The sequence below is a fragment of the Mastomys coucha genome, unplaced genomic scaffold (genome assembly GCF_008632895.1).
Source record: "Mastomys coucha isolate ucsf_1 unplaced genomic scaffold, UCSF_Mcou_1 pScaffold6, whole genome shotgun sequence".
NCBI classification, from domain to species: domain Eukaryota; kingdom Metazoa; phylum Chordata; class Mammalia; order Rodentia; family Muridae; genus Mastomys; species Mastomys coucha.
In genome coordinates this window covers 126,607,766-126,627,604 of record NW_022196912.1, presented here as the reverse complement: position 1 = coordinate 126,627,604, position 19,839 = coordinate 126,607,766, and the positions used below count along the sequence as shown (strand labels likewise).

General features: G+C 52.7%; 2 protein-coding genes and 1 pseudogene across 4 annotated transcripts in view; 2 read left to right on the top strand and 1 right to left on the bottom strand.

The window, feature by feature from the left end:
- The window catches only part of Ahnak2 (AHNAK nucleoprotein 2), a 30,732-nt gene extending 25,960 nt beyond the window's left edge, over nucleotides 1–4,772 (top strand). The window contains exon 12 of the mRNA XM_031357748.1: nucleotides 3–4,772. Coding sequence (XP_031213608.1) covers nucleotides 3–4,009 — 4,007 coding nt within the window. The 3' untranslated portion in view covers nucleotides 4,010–4,772. The remainder of the gene's footprint in view (nucleotides 1–2) is intronic.
- Nucleotides 4,773–7,840: 3,068 nt separating this feature from the next.
- On the bottom strand, nucleotides 7,841–15,614 carry Pld4 (phospholipase D family member 4). 3 transcript variants are annotated; one of them, XM_031356892.1, is made up of 12 exons: nucleotides 15,490–15,611; nucleotides 13,886–13,999; nucleotides 13,665–13,751; nucleotides 12,892–13,058; nucleotides 12,319–12,502; nucleotides 11,908–12,028; nucleotides 11,372–11,499; nucleotides 9,901–10,101; nucleotides 9,177–9,316; nucleotides 8,895–9,060; nucleotides 8,708–8,804; nucleotides 7,841–8,400 (listed from the first exon to the last, which is right to left on the bottom strand). In XM_031356892.1, the coding sequence occupies exons 1-12, from the start codon at nucleotides 15,589–15,591 to the stop codon at nucleotides 8,204–8,206; spliced, it is 1,704 nt and encodes a 567-aa protein (XP_031212752.1). In that variant the 5' UTR covers nucleotides 15,592–15,611; the 3' UTR covers nucleotides 7,841–8,203. The 3 variants fall into 3 exon arrangements, with proteins under 3 accessions (XP_031212752.1, XP_031212753.1, XP_031212754.1); XM_031356893.1 differs by lacking the exon at nucleotides 13,886–13,999 and having other exon boundaries at nucleotides 15,490–15,614; XM_031356894.1 differs by lacking the exons at nucleotides 13,665–13,751; nucleotides 13,886–13,999 and having other exon boundaries at nucleotides 15,490–15,603.
- Nucleotides 15,615–18,981: 3,367 nt separating this feature from the next.
- On the top strand, nucleotides 18,982–19,839 carry LOC116079975 (annotated as a pseudogene).

Sequence of the window (19,839 nt, the reverse complement as noted above, 5' to 3'; positions counted from 1 at the left end):
GGCTGCTGCTGGAGCTGGCCTGAAGGGCCACCTGCCCAAGGTGCCGATGCCCAGCCTCAAGATGCCCAAGATGGACCTGAAGGGGCCCCAAGTGGAACTGAAGGTCCCCAAAGTGGACGTGAAGGGTCCCAAGGGCGAGGTGAGCTCCCTGGACGTGGACGTGTCCCTGCCCGGTTTGGAGGTGGACATCCAGGCGTCCGGCGCCAAGCTGGATGGGGACCTGGCCTTGGCCGACAAGGACGTGGCCGCCAAAGACAGCACATTCAAGATGCCCAAGTTCAAGATGCCCTCCTTCGGCGTGTCCACACCTGGCAAGCCCAGCGTGGAGGCCTCTCTGGAGGTGGATGTGCCCAAGGTGGAGGCGGAGGTGGCCCTGCCCTCCGTGCAGGGCGACCTGAAGACCCCTGACCTTAGCATTCAGCTGCCTTCTGCCGACCTGGAGCTCAAGGCTGGCCAGGTGGGCATGAAGCTCCCGGAGGGACAGCTGCCGGAGGTAGAGCTTCCCGCACAGGCTGTTGCTGGAGGCAGCCTGAAGGGCCACCTGCCCAAGGTGCAGATGCCCAGCCTCAAGATGCCCAAAGTGGACCTGAAGGGCTCCAAACTGGACGTGAAGGGCCCCAAGGGCGAGGTGAGTGCCCCGGACGTGGACGTGTCCTTGCCCGGCGTGGAAGTGGACATCCAGTCGCCTGACGCCAATCTGGAGGGGGACCTGGCCCTGGCACACAAGGACGTGGCCGCCAAAGACAGCAAGTTCAAGATGCCCAAGTTCAAGATGCCCTCTTTCAGCGTGTCCGTGCCTGGCAAGCCCAGCGTGGAGGCCTCTCTCGAGGTGGGTGCGCTCAAGGTAGAGGAGGAGGTGTCTCTGCCCTCCGTTCAGGTCGACCTGAAGACCCCTGACCTGAGCATTCAGCTGCCGTCTGCCGAACTGGAGCTCACGGCCGGCCAGGTGGGTGTGAAGGTGCCGGAGGGACAGCTGCCCGAGGTTGAGCTGCCCACACAGGCTGCTGCTGGAGCCGGCCTGAAGGGCCACCTGCCCAAGGTGGACCTGAAGGGGCCTCACGTGGACCTGAAAGGCCCCAATGTTGACGTCAAGGGCTCCAGTGTTGCCAAAAGTCCCTGTTACCAAGCAGTATTCTTTCAATTCTCTGATGAAGATACTAACTCAGGGGGCATTCTTACCATGTCGCATGATGGGTCTTCTGGTGCTGATCTTTTAAATTCTTCTGGGACTTCTCAGTCTTTGTTGTCATATGTTCGCCCTTCTTTGAGTATGGTTGACTCTCCAGGTGGATCTCTTGATTCTACTCTCCCTACTTTTACTGCTCGCATAATGTTTCCTAAATTCCACAAGCCAAAATTTTCCTTATCTCTTCCATCGTCAGAGCCTGAATGTGATCCCTGTGTTTCTGAGGCTGTTGTGCCATCACGTGGAATGTCTCATGCTCTGCCCGCTTCAGCAGGCCCTCAGGTCCTTTCTTCTGATGCTTCCGTTTGCAGTGTTTCGGATCCATCCGGTCAGTCTTTAATGAGTCAGCCGACTGAAGCATCCAATCAAGAAGCAAAGGACAGTGCCTTCACTTTGCCCGGCTTCAAGCTACCCTCATTTCATTGGTCTCCAAAGAAGGCCGCAGAGCGTATGGGTGATTCTCAGGGACAGGAAGCCTCCATTTCTAGTCTAGGTTCATCCTCAATGGAAGTGGATTCTGAGATTCTAAGTAGTGTTTCAGTAACAGAATCCCCCCAGCATGCCCTTCTTGACAAGGAAGTGGAGAAGGGAAGAAGCCGGAGGCTGAGCTTTTCCATGCCGCGACTGGCACTACCCAAGATAAAGGCTCTTAAGGGCCCAGCTGCTGAGCCGCAGGGAGACCTGTGGCTTTCAGTTGGTGCTACCACATCTGGAGGTGATTTGGTAGCTATAGAAACAGCTGTCAGTGATGCCCATGTTGGGGACAGTCTTTCAAAAGATGTCACCACAGAGCTCCATGTCAGACCCTCGTCCACTGCAGCAGAGTTGGCTAGGTCCAAAACTGAGCTTCCTCCTCCCAAAGATGACCTGAGTGTCAGTGATGATAGGAAAAGTCTCATGATCGTCTCTGCAAGTCAGCCCTTTGGGGATCTGATAACGCTCAGAACAGAAGGCCCCCTGAAGTCATCCAGTAGACAAAGAGATAACGCCTCTGGCATGGAGACCCCTGAGATACATCCCACAGCAAAAGAGACGTCAACAGACTCGAATGAGCGCCGGTTCAAAATGCCCAAGTTCCGAGTTCCTGGTTTCCGACGTTCCTCATCCAAGGAGCAAGACCAGGCTGGAGAACAGGAAGCCCCTCAAAAGTCACTTACTCCAGTCATCAGCATCCCCTTGGAGGCAGAAGAAGCAGCAGCCTGCGTGCTGCTGTCCCATGTGCCTGAGCCAAAGGTAGAGGCACATATCTCCCTGGGGTCCCCAGAGAAAGGGACCAGTGTGAGGCCTCCAGAGAGCCCAACCTATGCAGATGTTGTAAAACGTGATCTCCATGGAACTGGCTGTAGGACGCATACCTCCACTGCTGAGCTTTCCCATACACATCTGTCCACCCCTAAGTTTGGGGCCCATCCATCTAAAGGCTCTGTCTCCCTTGAGGTCCCTGGTGTGAGAGTCTCAGAACCCCAGCTTCCTCTGGAGGGAACAAGCAAGCAGCGGCATCCTGGGCTGGGAGTAAACGTTCTTGCTGAGACGGAGGCTAGAACAGGAAGCTTGCCTTCCCAGCCACAAGGGCCTCTGAGGCTGAAGGCCTCCATCACTGATGTGCCATCCCAGGTCTCTGTGGTGAGCAGGAGTCAGCTCTGGGAGGATTCTGTACTGACTGTCACATTCCCCAAACTGAAGGTACCCAGGTTCTCCTTCCCTGCTCCCAGCTCTGAGGCTGATGTGTTCTTCCCGGTGGTGAGGGAGATAGAGGCCAGCATTGGTAGTCCCATGCATCAGGGTACCACTGGGCTCTGGGAAGCCAGCATTCTAAAGACAGGCACTGAGGACACCAGAATGCTACCAGCGCTTGAGCAATCTGTGGAAGCATCCCCAGTTTCTAAGGTCAGAATGCACATTCAGGGTTCTGGAGGTGAAAGTCAAGAAGTCGCTATGTCCAGCAGGGTGGAAAGAGTGAGTGCTGATCCCTCAGCACCTGGAGTCTTTTGTACTCAGATTGTGCGGGAATCAGAGATCCCTGCTTCTACAATCCAGACTCCTTCTTATGGATTTTCTTTGCTGAAAGTGAAAATTCCAGAGCCCCCTGTGCAGGCCTGTGTGTATACAGTGGCCCCTGACTCCCAGTCGCAGGAGGATGCGGGTAGAGCTCCCTCGCCAGCCACTGCAGGGGGACACTCAGCCACTGCTGAGGTCCCACCTGACACTGGCGAACCATTTGAGATTATCTCTCCCAGTGCTGGCCTGCCTCCCGGGCCTCGGCTTGCAGACAGCACCTCTGATGAGGAGCCAGCAGAGATCCTTGAGCTTCCTGAGGACAGCCAGGAAGTTAAGGCCCCTGATGTGGATTCAAAACAGAAACCCGAAGGTAAAAAATCCAGCCTGTTGTGGTCATGGCTTCCAAGTATTGGGTTTTCCTCTGTGGAAGAGATGGCTGCTGAGTCCAGAGACACTACCCAAAGATCTCCTGTCCACGTGCAACCTACCGCTCGACTGGACCCTGAATTGCCCAGAAAACAGGAGAAGGCAGGCTGGTTCCGGTTTCCCAAGTTAGGATTCTCCTCTTCACCTACCAAGAAGCCCAGGATCACTGCAGAAGGGGAAGGCCGTACAGGACACAGGCTCCAGGAGGAAACACTCACCTTTTTTGATGCTCGAGAAAGCTTCTGCCCAGAGGAGGAGGAGGAAGCCAAGTCAGAGGTGACAAGTTCCAGGCCTGGCTCTGAAGCAATGGTGGCATCCTCTGCAAGAACAGAACTAGTGCTATTGGAACAGGCTAGGGACACTGGTGACAAATCTGTACCCAGGCCTGCAGCCAAATGAGGTGAGAGGTCTGAGTCAGTGGGTGAGACAAACAACTGGAAACTTAGGGGATGGGCACTGAAAGTGCCCCAGATCCCCTAGAACACATGATCTTGTGTAGATCCACAGGCTTGAAACCAAAGCAGAAACGAATAGCACGCACCTGTCCCACACAGCCCTCCTACATAGAACCATAATACGCCACTTTCTCCCAAGCTTTGGGAGCAGCAGAGGCTGCAAAGTTGTCTAGTTCTGAGAACTCCGTTGGCCTTCGTGGGGTAAGTCCCGAGAGGCTGCCCAATGCCGTGAGAGCCATATTGTCTGTGAGATGCCCACATCTGTGTGGGTAGGGGCTGCTTTTGGGGGGGACCTCGGCCTTGCTGCTGCTGTTTCCTGGTAAACTCATCGGCAGGGTGTGGTGTGTCCTGGGGAAACCCCAGTGCCTTCCTGCTCACGTACTCAATCCTTCCTTGACTCTTTCGCTAATGGCAAGCTTTGGGGCATGGACTGTGAGGGTGTGTATGCGCTGTAGAAAGGTCTGACCTGTGGCTGGCCTATGGTGTCTGCACTCAGTGGTAACTGCGGGTTGCCAAGCAGGGTTCATACATGGGTTTGCCATTAGACCTTGGTGTGTGTCTATTTGTCTACCTGCTTGCCAGTGTGCAACTACTTTCCCAGATGTGTACAGCTTCCACGCTGTGGCTCCTGAGAACCTTGTGTACAGATTGCTGCCCATCCAGACAGCCCCATTCAGTCACCTTCAATAAAGGAAGAGATGCATTGAGTGGTCCGGTTTGCTGAGGCCTTTTGTTCGGGGGTCCTTGTGTATCCCTACTCTTGCTTTCCTCACATGCACTTCAGTCTCCATCTCTACTGCGTTACTCGGGAAACCAGAGCTGAGCTTCATCTTAGAGTGGCTGCCATTTCACATGGGTTTGATGACTACACCCACAGCCAGAGACCCTATGGATACAGAGGAAGAAATTGGAGCCCTGAGTTTATGATAGGGCAGGAGACACATGCTGGGAGGCAGTGCTAGGATGGGGCATTCATGTGGAGTAAGGCTAATAGAGAGCCATTGTCCTGGAGGCTGAGAGGGGTCTTGGCCCATAATCAGAAGTTGCTTTTACCTGAGACCTTCCGGCAGTCTGAAGTGAATTCACATGTTACTGGAGCAAGGTCAGGGGCTTTCTGCAACCTCCAACGGCCTGCTGGTGCCCTCCTGGTTTTCACTATTCCCAGGAGACACCAAAACTTGGACTTAGCTTCCTCCTGACCCACAGAGGCTCTTGGCAACAAGTATTCCTTGTCTCACAGACAGGATGGCTGGTGGGGTGGGATGACTGAGTGCTGGCCACTCCCAAAGCTACCCACAAAGGGCCAGAAGAGTGGAGGCAGATATGTATAGGGAAATGGTCAGGAGAGAGAGGCTGCGGCTCTTCTTTCCATGTCTCCATGAGTAGCCACACAAGCTGGAGAGTCAGCCAAGTTGAGGAGACATAGATGATTCTGGAAAGCTGATCAGTCCACCTCTGCCCCACAGATAGGAACAGCTATAATACTTCTTGCCCAGGATGCCCAGCCTCCCTCTGGCCTGATTTACAAGAGCCAACCAAACTTGATGTGTGCCCAATGACACTACAGAGAATCTGTCTAGTGCGCATTTATTACTCCTAGCTTCTAAGGGTCAGGAGTCCCTGCCTGTCTTAAGCAAGTCCTCTGCTCAAGGCCCCACAGGGTTGCCATCAGATGTAAGCAGGGGCTGTGTTTCATCTCTGGGCAGAAGTATAGGAGCTACTGAAGTAGCCATGATTGCTATGTCAGTTACCTGGAAGCTGTGTGAACATAGATGACCTCCTCCTTTTGGTTCCTGGAAGCCACTGGGTACTCTATCACGTGCACTTGCCTGCACAGCCAGCAAGGGACAGACTCCCAGACAGACGATGGTACAGTCTCACGTCACTCAACTGAGGATGTGGCATCCCTTATCTTGTATGTTCTTTTAGAGACAACAAGACATGAGTCTTGCCCACACTCAAGGCAAGAGTACATAGTGGTATAAGTACCAGGGATTGGATATCTCTATGCAGCCCACTAAAAGCTTGTTTGCCACCTCAAGAAGGGCCATGTCATAGTACAAGACCCCCACCATCTCCTAAGCCTGTCAGGATGGATCTGTTTTAGAATATACCAAGAAGTCTGGCACTGACACCAGTGTGTGAAACAGACCCCACAGGGCAGCCTGAACTACTGAACTAGTATCTCCCCTGGAGCGTGTCTGAGTCATGCAGGGCCCAAAGAGCAAACCCACATACGCCCTCTTGAAGGGCAGAGCTGGAACAGGGCACAGTCTGTTCCTGAGTAAGATGCTGCCTTGCCACTCTCAGACTAGCAGGAGGACCTGGATGCTGCAGGGAGGAGGACCTGGAGCACGGTGGGATGCTGCAGGGATGACACAGCCATGACAGAACTTGGCCTCACTCAGCCCTAGACCTTTTTGGGTCCTGCAGGGCTGTGTGAGCTGAGTGCAGCCACACTTCCAGATCCTCACACAGTTAGCAGGAAGGCAGGCTGGATTTAGGGCACTTTCTGCACAGATGGGGATCCTGATACCTAAGGTGTCCTTTAGGTGGGTGAGTTCGGGCCACGGATGAAGCAGCACGAGCTTGGCCCCTGTCTGGTGCGATCCCGGACATCTATTTAGTATCTCCACACCCCCAAATCATGCCTGAGCCCCACCCACTATGAGCCTCGTGACAGCAGTGGGACAGGTAGGCTTGACTCTTGGTCAGAAATAAGCAAGAGGTTGAGTGTGGAGCCTGGCTTCCAACTCAGCATCAGCCTATCACTCCATCCCAAACATGGCTCCATGCCCCTGCCTCAGCACGCAGGATGAGAACTCTCACCAGGCTGACCCTGTCCTTCTGGATTGATGTCACAATACTGGTCTTCAGGACACCATCCCCTATTTCCAGGCAGGGACTGATCCCACCCCTATAACAGCCATGCAGCTCTGGCCCATCCCTATTAGCCCCACCCCATCCTTCTACAGCCCCTTCCCCACACAACAGTGAGCTCCAGTTCCACATCTTGATGAGACTGTCAGGCTGCTCCTTCCCAGCCCATCCAGCCCCAGTTCTGAGACAAAACTTCCTTTCATGCACTCAGGGCTCAGCTGGAGTGACCATATTCATGAAGTCTTTGGGCATCCTTGGGGATAAAGGGGTTCCTGCATGCCCTGAACACACTCAGTGTGCACCTTGTGCAGTGTGCGCCTTGTGCAGTGTGCACCTTGCGTGTGAGACAGCATTGCTGCTCTAAGGAGGGATATCCTGAGGGATCCCTGAAGGAAGTGGGGGAATCATAAGGGTTTACCCTTCCTGATGCTGGAAGCCTTGCCTGGGCAGGAGAAATCTGTGGGTTAAGTCATGACAAAGCCTTGCAACATGCACTTCCTTGGATGCTGGCAGAAAATCAGGGCCCACACATAGTGACAAAATGACCCATAGGGAACAGAAACATGGCTTGTTAGGTAGAGGCTGTACAGTGGAGGCGTGAGAACCTGAGTTCAGGTCTCTAGCACCCAGGTAAAAAGCCAAGTGCCTTGTAATTTTATGCTAGGGAGGCAGAAATAGGATTTCTGTTGCCTGATGGACAGCTAGTCTAGTCAATCCAGCAAGCCCTGGGTTCAGAGGGAGACTGTCTGAAAAACTAAGGTGAAGGAAGATACCCAATGCCAACCTCTGGACACTGTACACGCACGGCATGTGCATCTGCATGACATATAAGTATGTACACACACCACAGACAAGAGGGAGGGAGAGAGAGAACACAGAAATGCCCACTTTTGACCTGGGTCAGGTCTGCAAGCTGGTGGTTTTATTAGGGGTTGTGGCTGGACAACACCAATGTTACATCTGGGAACAACCCTAGCAACTCATCAAAGGTAGACCAGGGAGGCACAAGCGGGTTCTGGGGTCACTTATGTGTAGTCGCTGTCTTTCCATGTCACTGTGTGCCTTCCTCTGCTCTAGCCTCTTCTTCATTTAAAAGCCGCTTAGAGCTCGGCCGGAAGCTATTTGCCAGATGGCAATCTCAGGCCCCAGTGATGGTCTTTTGCTTTCTCAGTTTCTGGGCTTGGGTAGATAGAAGCCTGGTAAGCATCAGTGTCCACCTAGGGCTGTAGGCCAGAGTCAAAGAGACCAACCCTCGGCTCTACCAGACACAGTCCTGGCTCGGGACTTGCCTGTCCAGACCCGTAGCATAGTGGGAACTCCAGTCTCGTTCAAAGAGTTGCCTCAGCTGCTCCTGCACGGTGGTCGCGCCTGGCTGGGCACTGGGAGTCTTCTGGCTGACAATCAGGCCCACACCAGCGGTGCCGCTGAAGTAGTCTTCTGACCAGTTAGAGGTGCCTGGAGGAGGGGGAGGGGGAGACACTGATCCCTGCGCCTGTGTCCCCTGCAGTCTAGCACGTGCTGTGTGGCCCTTGCTACCAGTTGAAGGACAGCTGAGAACACTGACCACTGTGCTGTCATCAGACCCCAGGCATGGTAGCCGCTCATGTAGATGCAGTTGGGTTCTTTACCAGCATTCTGGGTCCCAATGCTCAGGACTTTACCTGGCAAGCTGTGCTAAGTGTCTGGCTCCCAGAATATTTGAGCTTAGTATCCCTCTTGTCCAGCTCTCTGTCCGCCCGTGCATCTCACCCAAGCCACTAACCTATATAGGCCGTCTTGTCTGTGACCATGAACTTGCTGTGGTTCACGCGGCTGAATGGGATGTTGGAGTGATTTCCCACAGGCACAATGAAGACTTTCTTCAGGGATTAGGAGTGAGTTAGGTGCGGGCATGGTGGAGAAGAAACTTCCTTCCCCCCACTCCTCACCCCGTAAGGTCAGTTTCTTACCACATCCACCGAGATGCCAACCGAGGGGTCACTGAAAGCTTGCAGGGACCTCAGATAAGCGAACATGGTGGGGTCTGTGTTGAACCAGCAGCTGACCAGTAAGCGCACGTGCACACCCTTATTGAAGGCCGCTGCCCGTAGTGCGTTGTCCAGCACTGGCCAGTACCTAAGAAGAGAGGATCAGTGTTCTCTGCCTGAAACCAAGGTGAGCAGGGGTCTCAGCTGCAGGTTATACTTGTCTAGGACTTGCCGATCAGGAGGGTGGACCTCAGCCAGACCCACCTGGCAGGGTGAGTGAAGCGCGTGGTAGGGAAGTACTCCATCACTGAGACGTAGATGAACTGGCGAGCACCCTCCATCACTCCCAACACTGCATCCAGATCCCGGGTACGGCCATGGGGGCAGAGGGAGGGAGGGGAGGCCTGCGGTGGGAGAAGCATCTCCTAGAACACTACCACCCTTGAATCAGGCTTTTCCTAAGCTCATGGCTCCATTGCCCACTACCTAAGAAAGTCCATGTGGTGACTGAGACCATTCCCAAAAGCCAGAGGTGCTCCTGAGGCCGGCGAAGGAGGCAGTGAAGCAGCCAGGCATCCTGGGCTCCAGGGACTGGCCTCTTTACAGGCTTTCTGGCTTGGGAAGTGGATCCACTCTCCAGACGGACTGTGCATATGTAGTGGGCTTTGCTCCCTCTGCTGCAGTCTCTGCTGTGGACCTGACTCTGGGCCAACTAAGGAACTTCCCTTGGTGGAGATGGAGCTGCTGGGATTGCCTGTCTTCCCTCAAAGGAACGAATATTCAGTGCTCTGGGTCTCCCTACCCTTCCCTGTACCCAGTCACAGCCTCTCGGCCCTAAACCCCCTCAACAGTCTGGAGATTCCTGAGACCTCAGGTCTGCCACCTTCCAGCACCTCTCTCGCTGCTGGTGCCAGCCTCACATCCTGCTCTGGCGTGGAGCCTGCCTCCTGCAGCAGCCCCAGGGGCTCTTATGGGCTAGCCATCTTACCGAGAAATAGGCTGTAGTGGGAACCCCATCAAAGGGACCCCGCAAGGGATGGAAGCGGTTGATGTGGGATGAGAAGTTCCGAGGCCAGGTTTTCGGGAGAACAGCCTGGGGAGTCCCTAGCACCCAGTAGGTCTGGAATGTCTTTTCAAGGTCTTGAGCCAGGTTGCTGCAGTTGTAGATGATAGCACCAAGTTCCTTCACCTGAAGGGATTGGGTCAGTAGACACCAAGAGAGCAAAGGTCTCCTGGGGGCTATGTGGGAACAACCAGGGATGGAAGGTAGCATGCAAGACTTGTTCAGCTGGCAGCCACCAGGCACCGTCAGCTCCAGGGTAGAAAATGCATGAAAACACCAAGGAAATAAAACCATGGTTAAATTCAACTGAGTGGTAACTCCTGTAGATTTATATCTACTGTTTGCACTACTAACAGATATGTGGGGGAGGAGAGGAGAGAGGGAGAGGGAGGGACAGGGAGGGAGAGGGGAAGGGAGAGGGAGAGGGAGAGGGAGAGGGAAAGGGAGAGGGAGAAAGAAAGAGAGAACAACCCTAGGGGTGTGCTATGCTAATCACATGTTATTCTGTTGAGCCACAACTCAGGCCTTTGAAATATATCACTTCTAAAAAGCCTCCGGCTTTGTAATCTACCACTTTTTTGTGTGTGCATGTGTGTGTACATATCAGCAAGTGTGTTCATATGTGCGCAGGTACATGTGCATGTGTGGAAGCTAGAAGACTATTTCAGGTGTTATGCCTCAGGAGGTATCCATCTTGTTTTTTATTATTACTATTGTTTTATTTTAGTGTATGGCTATTTTGCCTACACACACGTCCATGTATGCCTGGTGCCTACAGAGGTCAGAGAGGGTATTGGATCCCCTGGAACTGGAGTTACAGTTTGTTGTGTGTTGCCATGCAGCTGCTGGGGCTCCAACCAGAGTGTTCTGGAAGATCAGAGAGTACTCTTAACCGATGAGCCATCTCTTCAGGCCTCTATCTTGTTTTTTTGAGACAAGGTCTCTCACTGGGCCCCGGGACTTGCTGATCAGGATAGACTGACTAGGCAGTAAGCCCCAGGGATCTTCCTATCTGGATTTCCCCTGACACTGGGACTGCAAGTGTGTGCTAACACACCCAGCTTTTCACATTGATTCTAAGGATAAACCTCAGGGTCTTGTGCTTGCAAGGCAAACACTTTACTGACTGAGTTATCTCCCCAGCCTTTCCTGTGAGCTATGGCCTGGGCATCTATTCAAGTTCTTACACACTGTCCCAGAGCCTAAGTGCAGGGTCATGGAGAACCAACTCTGATTTGTCCCAGCGTTGCTGGTATGACAGAAGTGGCGTGTGACCCAAGGTTCTGCTTGCTAACTTCTCACAGTACCGGCTTTCCTCAGAAGCAGTAGCCCTTGGAGATGGTGAGGGGAGAAGCTGCACCTGGGCCTCATCCCATCCCTGGGCCTTGGGACCCACCTGAGCCAGGGACCGCCAGTCCATGTTAGCGCTGCCCACGTAGACATGCCTCCCATCCACAACCCAGAATTTGGAGTGTAGGACGCCCCCAGTAAGGTGTTTCATGGGAACCTGTCGTATCTGGGCACCTGCGGTAGACAAACAGATGGGTAGATGGTTGGACGGACAGATGGAGAGCCGGCTCTTTAATGCTGGCTTCAGGACTGCCTAATAGATCTGTCTGTGTTCATTCCTTTTACCCTCACAATGACCCCACTGATTAAGGTTGTTGCAGGTGAGGAAACCAAGGTACAGGCTTCCCTGAGACCCTGCTAGACAGTCCAGATCGTAACCTTAAAGATGCTTGCCCCCAGGCCTTCTTCCCTGTAGCCTCTAACCCAAGGCTTTCTCTAATGCCTTCCTTCTGGGCCCTGAGCTCAAGTCCTCCAGGGCCCAGGAGAAACTTTTCCATCCACTCCAGCAATCCTGCTAGTCTTTGGTTTTATCCCCTGGTGCCAGACCTCAGCACAGAAGAGCCCCAGAATGCAGACACCTACCATGAGCGGCCAAGACCTGGAGGTCAGTGGATGTCTTGGCCAATGTTGGGCTGTGGGTGGCCACCACCACAGAGACGTTCCTGAGAAGGAGCTGTTGAAACTTCTGTAGAAGGGCCTCTCCCTGCAAAGCCAGACTACCATGAGAAGCTACCTCAGGCAGGCCCTTTATCCACAGTCCAGGGTAGGCTGAGTTTTGGCTCATGACTAGAGGCCAAATAAATGACATCATGCATACACAATCCTCAGTCCCTCTGCCCCTGTTCCAAGAGCCACCCAAGGGACCTGACCTCCCTTTAACCCGGCCCCAGCCCAGAGCTGAACTCTGAACAGATAGCAACCTGACTTGCTGAGTCCTTGGCACCCAGGGAGAGACCCGTGCCTCGTAGTCAGAAAGCAAAAACAAGGACCAACCTGCTGAGAAGACGAGTCATTGACTCCAATGTCCAGTCCAGTGAGGGACCAGTAGTATGAGGCAATGTGGACGCTCTCCTGAGCAGTGCTGAGAAGCTGCAGCCAGGCCTGGGCCAGGGGCTGGGCAGTGGGGCTGCCAGCTGCAAATGGCAAGTCCTCAGGGATACTTTCCACAAGGACGAGCCTAGAAACAAAATCCAAAGCAGACCAAGCTGCATCTGTCAGAGCCACCGGCCAGCCATTTGCTCCATTCCTGCCACCCAGTCGTGACCCCAGGGGGCTCCAGGGCCTGAATGCAGGCCGAAGGGACAGAAAGAGGAAAGTGCAATGGGAAGATTTAGCCCCAAAGCTGAAGTATGGTGATATTCAAGAGACTATACAATGAGGAACCTGGGGGATAGGCCATGCTCAACCTAGAAGGGCCACAAGGGGTTCTCTTGGGGGAATCCAAGCTCCATCCCTGGGACAATCACAGCCTTACTGTGAGCTATATCACTGTTCAGGGACCCAGTGAGGCAGCACCCCTCCCAGACACATACCCACAACCCTATGAGAACCCTATTGTTCACTCACTGACAGGAGTAATTCTGCTGCTTAGTGTCTCCTTTCAAGGTCTCCCAGGACCAGAAGGGCGCTTCCTCAGGGAACATCTGATGACTGGTGAAAGAAGTGGGCCCTTGCCACAGGAACAAGATGAGAGTCACAGAGCTAAGTCCCAGGACAGCCAGCATCCCCAGTGCCTGCATGAGGTGACATTACAACAGCCTTACTAGCAGCCAAGACAGCTTCCCTGTACTATAACAGATACTGTTCAGGCTCTCGAGGAGGGACCGGGGGTGAGCAGGAGAGGATGAGGGATGGACAGAGCAAGGCCTGGGTGGTGTAGGGGGTCCATCGATCTCTATGGTCCACCCTGCAGTGAGGAGACATGGACGAGACATGCAACAGGCTAGGTAGCCTTGTTCTGGCACACACGTGCACATGAGTGTGCATTCCTCCCCCTCCCCTCCCCACACACACTGCAGGGCTAGTTTTGTACCCTCTAATTAAGCCCCAGGACTTAATCTTTGGGAAATTAAGAAAGTTTTGGGGGCTGGCAAGCTGGCTCAACGGTTAAGAGCACTGACTGCTCTTCCAGAGGTCCTGAGTTCAATTGCCAGCAACCATAGGGTGACTCACAACCATCTGTAATGGGATCTGATGCCCTCTTGTGGTGTGTCTGAAGACAGCTTCGGTGTACTCATATAAATAAAATAAATAAGTAAATCTTTTAAAAGAAAGAAAGAAAACACGTTTTCAGAGGGCCGAGTCTCCAGCCAGTTCTCCCTTAGGACCTTCTGTCCTACCATGCCAACTCCGTTGTGTGGATCATGAGGTGAAGTGGAACAGGGCCAGTCAGGGACCTCCACGGCTGTCTGGAGAGGTATCCGCATCTGTACGGAGCAGTCTGTGTCACCAGCAACCCCAGCTCCATGGCGTCACCTCCTTAGGAGTCCCTTCAGAGGCACCCTACAGCCTTCAGCTCGGACATGGCCTCCCATGGAACCCATGCAGGCTGGGCCCACACCTTTCCCAGGGCTGTGTCCTGCTTGTAGCCTCTGGCTCCCTCAGAGTCCCCTGATGCGGGTGTCTTGAGTATGTGAATCTCAGTTCCTTGTTCCAACCACAAGTGAAACCAGACCTGAAAGTGCAGTTTCTGCTTGGGCTAGCTCATCCATCCTTCCTCGTTAGCTATGAGCAGCTGCTTCCCTTCCCCAGCTGGCCCCCGAGTTTGGCCCCAGGGTAGGCAGCTAGCTGTAAAGTGGGGCATGGCAAAAGGGCAGACCAAGAGCTGAGTCTGGAGCCCTGCACTGCTGTGAAGACTGGGGCGGGGCAAGGGAGACTAGAGCTAGTTGGAATCGAGAACTCACCATGTTCCCTCAGAGGGGTCACTCTACAAAGAGACAGACCAACCCTTCAGGAGGCCCTGTGAACCCCAAATGGGTCACCCAGCCCCTGGCACATACACTTACAAGGAGCTGACCTCATTTCCTCCCAGCCTGGATGCTGTTTGGAGCCTAAGGCACTGTACAATTGTAGTTGGCTGGTTGTGGAACCTGGGGGCTTCTTCAGCTCTGTGGGCCAGCTATCATTCCAAGAGCAGTAGGACTAATCCCACTGACTTCTAGGGGTTGCCTTTGACAGCGGTCTGCAGACATGTGGCTAGCCTCAGCACAGGGAGTTGATTATAGGAGTCAGACCTGGGGCTCTGTTTACCCTTTGTGCCCAAAGTTACAGGGAAGTGGGGCCTAGAAACCACAGTGAGAGGATGAGGAGGGAGCTACAGAACCAGAGTCACCCACAGACGCCCAGCACCCTCTTACCAGAGTTCCTTGAAGAATGGAGTCAGGAGGTCACTTCCACCCAGAGCACAGCTCATGCTCTTAAATATGTCTCCCACCCTGACCCATAGCAGCAGGCATCTCAGATGACCAGGGTAGCTTCAGGGCCCTAGCTTCTGGCTCTGACCAATCTTTATAATGTCCAGTGGGACACAGACATGAGGTTCAGGACCAGGGTTACCAGGCTGGGCTATTCTTCAAAGAGCTGCTGGCCTGCCTCTCCCAGCCGCTCTGAGAGAAGTGCTCTCATCCCCCAAAATAGCTGGATTGACAGAAAGCCAAGAATGCAGCATCCGTAATCTAGGACTTCCAAGGGCCACAGACCTCTGACCTCCTTGTGGCCACTGGGAACTGCACTGAGGTCAGAGGAGGAGAACCATGAAGGGCGGCTCTAAGCAGCTGCAGGCCTGTCCCGTCCTTGGTCCCTGTGGGTTTTTCGAATCCTTGGGGTGGGACTATCTGACTAGAGAGAAACACTCCCTGGTACTGGCATCTCAGGAGTGGGGTGATCTGGGAGATGGGATTTGGAGCCTCCTAAGCCTCAAGGTTCTGGGGTTCCTGCCCTGTGGGCCAAACTGTGAGCCCCAGGCATGAACAGGACATGGCTGCCCAGTGGCTGGAGACTGATAGCCAGTGATCCTGGATCCATAGATCAAGCAAGGAGTGGTCATCTGCCAGCAAATCTGGGTGTTTTGTGGGGTCTAGGGTGCTAGGAGGGTGGGGCTGTGGGAGGTAAAGAGACACCCCCTCCTGAGGCCCTCTGTCTGGCTCTGGCTTGGCTAACACTTACCTCTGGATGCCCTTTCTTCTTGTCCATCCTGGCTCCAGCCACTGTCTGCTGGCTTTGCCTGTGCGGGCACCTGCCTTCTCTCTGGCCTGCTTCCCCTCCCATTCACTTCCTCTTTGTTCAAAGCACCCCACCCCCACCTCAGGACTGAGCAGGCCTCTAGAGGGTGGAGCTGAGAACTTTCACCTCTGGAGAAAATCTAGCCTGCCTGCTCCTAGAGAGGGTCCCTCAATCATAAACCAAATGTCGGAATTAAGTTTGACTGCAAGTACCAGAGACTCAAGTAAGAGAGCCTCAGACTGACTTAACTGTCCTCCAGGAGCTCGTGCATTGAAGGCTGGTAGGGTTATTGAAATTGCATCGTGAGCTAATTGACATATTGGGCAATGGTAGTCAAGATGGGAGGAGGTGGAGATTGTGGAAGATGGGGCCTGATTGGAAGATGTAGATTTCTGGGGAGGGACTTCACTGGCTGCAACTTATGCCTCAGTTCTTCATCTCTCTCTGCTTTCCTCTGCCTTGCTGCTGTCACTATGTCTGGCCACACCCTAGGTCCACAGCAATGGCAACAGCTGACCAAGGGTTGAAACCTCTGAAGCTGCAAGCCAAAATAAATCCTTCATTCTTCAAATGGTTTGCCTCAGGTCTGCATGATAGTGAAGACTGACCCACCAACCATACCCTGCAACCAGTTTCTGGAGAAGTCACAGGAAGTCCCGGCCTCCACGCCCTGGAATCCAAACTTCACAGCCTTAGAAGGGCTTCCAAAGCTCAGCCATCACCTCCAAATCCCTAGCATAGAATCAAGCATCCCCAGAACACTCGTGGAGATGGAAAAGGGAACTTCCATTTATCTGTTACCTACAACTCAAACTACGCTTGGTCACAGGGCCATACCTAGCTGCAAGGGAAGCTGGGAGCTGGAAGTAGCCATGACTCACCCTGCTGAGGAATTCAGGCGAGATTGTCCCCTGGCCTGTCCCCAATAGCTACAAAAGTAGGCTGGCTAGTGGCTCCTTGCAGGGATTCTGCCTCCCCTCATATTCCAAGAAGGATCTTCTGAAGATGAAACCTTGTTGCCTTTAGATCAGGGTCTTGGGGGGACCCCAAGTTTGAGGTCCAAGTCGACCTCCCTCCTCTGTTACCCTCTTACAGCTGAGGGCTGATTCTATCAGACCCCGCCTTGCCACAGATAGCCACTCCTCTCTGTCCACCTCCTGCTAATTGCCACGCCTCTCTCCAAGTTCGTCAGCAACTTGGCCCAATCAGCAGCTTCATCTTCAGTCTCTGGAGGCAGGACTTCTGGCATAACTGGAACTTGGAGTTTTATAGCCTGAATGGAACTTCCATCACGGAATCAGTTGTGCTAAAGTTTCAGGGCCTACTAACATCTTGGGCCTTATCGTAGTGTTGGCTGTCATTTCTAGGACACAGAAGGTAGCCTCTTCAAGTCAAGCCACTGTATGCCTGAATATCGCTGTGCTCCAGGTACGTACCTGAAGGAATGGGTCTTCAGGGACTGTGAATAGGTGGCAGGAGGGGACTCAGTGTCCTCTTTTCCTGGTCAATGGAATAGGGCCTCCCTCCTGCCTGAAAGCAGGGCGGAGAACTTTGGACATGCCTGACGCTCTCAACAAATACTTTGCAGGTATAGGAGGGCAAGCCCTGTGGCTTCAAGGAAACCTAAGGCCATAGGCCATAACTCTCCTCCCCTGTTACGGCATAGGCCAGGACTGGCATGGTGTGTAGCACCACCTTGGGATGAATGCTGGACTGGGCATGGTGTGCAGCACCACCTTGGGATGGATGCTGGACTGGGCATGGTGTGCAGCACCAGCTTGGGATGGATTTGTCTTGAGTGTATCTAAAAGAGCCATGAGACCTACAAGGGCTGGTGGATACCCAGCACGGGTCTCCTGACAATACAAAGACTGGAAGTATGGTGGCACCCTGTGGAGACCAGCTACTCCTAAATGGCTACACCCTGAGCCCTTTGTGGGCTGGGATGGGGAAGATGGATTTTGGAGATTTCTCATAAAGCTGAGTATCTTTGTCTTCACTTTCTTTTCTATTTTAAAATGTGTCTTATGGGAGGAAATGCCTCAGTATTTGTCAGGAGGGCTGAAAAATGAGGAGCCATCCAAGCCAATGACAAGCATGTTGGATACATTTGAGTCTCCATTGCAGGACTGTAGCTAGGTGTGACCGTATTGCCATGCCTCAGATGACCAGACTGGTTTTGATCATGGAAGCTTGAAGGAGACAAACCTGTCCATGAGAACCAAAGTGAGATCCATTTGGCCTCACTCCTCCCCATCCCCTGAGGTGCTTAGCAGACTTCAGCTTCACCACACATGACCTAAACAACAGTCAGGATGCTGAATAGTCCTCGGGATTTGTGGAGCAACATGGTTACTTTCAGACAATACAGACTCCTCTGCCTTACATGCGCATACACACATGCACATACTTCCACAGGGTGGGCAATGATGTAGACTGATTCACACTAGAGTCGCACAGATATGTGAGCCATGCATTGGCCCCTGATGGAAGCTGTGAAATTGCTGGGTGAGAGGAAGCTTCCAACTCCCTGGTTATCTCAGGACCATTGTGTGTGCTCTCTCCTCCACGGATGTGTCTTTGTTCACTGGGCTCTAACACCCACTTGAGCTTCATTTCCCATGCTTTTCCTTGCTGCTCAAAATAAGAAACAGAAGGTGGGGTCTTTGTTTGTTGTTTTGTTGATGGCAGGGTCTCACATAGACTGCAGAACTGTAGCTGAAAATCACCTTGAACTTCTGATCCTCCTGCCTCCACTTCCAAAGTGCTACAATAATGAGCACCACTGCAGCTGTTTTGGGAGTGCTAGGTAAGCAGTCTACAGACAAAGCCACACCCCAGCCCCCTTAGCCACACCCCAGCCCCCTTAGCCACACCCCAGCCTCTGAGCTACAACCCCAGACTCCTTGATACCTTTTTGTCTTTTTTGTTGTTGAAATCGATGAAATTTTTTCTAACACTTTATCTTATATGTTCAATGGTTTGAACATTATATGGTATTTTCTTTTTTAAAATAAGCAGCTTTCGGCTCTTCTTTGATGCTCTCATTTACTTGCCAGCACATCTGTTGGAATCTACTTCTACAGAAGATCAGCTGAAACCAGCCTTGTGGGGCTGAGCAACTACTACATTCTTGGACTTCCACCTCGAAGCTGACCATTGTTAAGGAGTTGGACTACAGACTATAAAATGTGGTAAATCATTATTTTCCTCCAAGTCTACATATGTAAAGCTGAAAGCCAGAAAAGGTGGCAGATATGAGGACATGGCTGTGACAAGTCAACATGGAACAGTGGGTAACCAAGAACCTGTACTGTTTTGAGAACTTCTGGGGCCTTCTTAACCAACAACTCATAGGAAGGTATACTCATCTGGTACTGTGATTTTCATTTAAAAGCCTGTGACTTCAGGGAGCACCACTCATAAAAGAAGCAGCTGACGCAGGATGATGACATGGATGAGGTTGAGATTGCTATTGATAACACAGCCTTCATGGATGAGTTCTTTTCTGAGATCGAAGAAACACGTCTCAACATTGACAAGATCTCGGAGCACGTGGAGGAAGCTAAGAAACTCTACAGTATCATTCTCTCTGCACCGATCCCAGAGCCAAAAACCAAAGATGACCTTGAACAGCTCACAACTGAGATCAAGAAAAGGGCTAACAACGTCCGGAACAAGCTGAAGAGAATGGAGAAGCATATTGAGGAAGATGAGGTCCGATCATCAGCAGACCTTCGGATACGAAAGTCCCAGCACTCCGTCCTCTCCCGGAAGTTTGTGGAGGTGATGACAAAGTACAACGAGGCTCAGGTGGACTTCCGTGAACTCAGCAAAGGGCGCATCCAACGGCAGCTTGAAATTACTGGCAAGAAGACAACTGATGAGGAGCTGGAAGAGATGTTGGAGAGTGGCAACCCAGCCATCTTCACTTCTGGGATCATTGACTCCCAGATTTCCAAGCAAGCCCTCAGTGAGATTGAGGGTCGGCACAAGGACATCATGAGGCTGGAGAGCAGCATCAAGGAGCTCCACGACATGTTTATGGACATCGCCATGCTAGTGGAGAATCAGGGTGAGATATTAGATAACATAGAGTTGAATGTCATGCACACAGTGGATCATGTGGAGAAGGCACAGGATGAAACTAAAAGAGCCATGAAGTATCAGGGTCAGGCTCGGAAGAAATTGATAATTATCATTGTGGTAGTAGTTGTGTTGCTGGGCATTTTAGCATTGATTATTGGACTCTCCGTTGGGCTGAAATAAGAGTGGCCTAAGGGGTGCTGCACT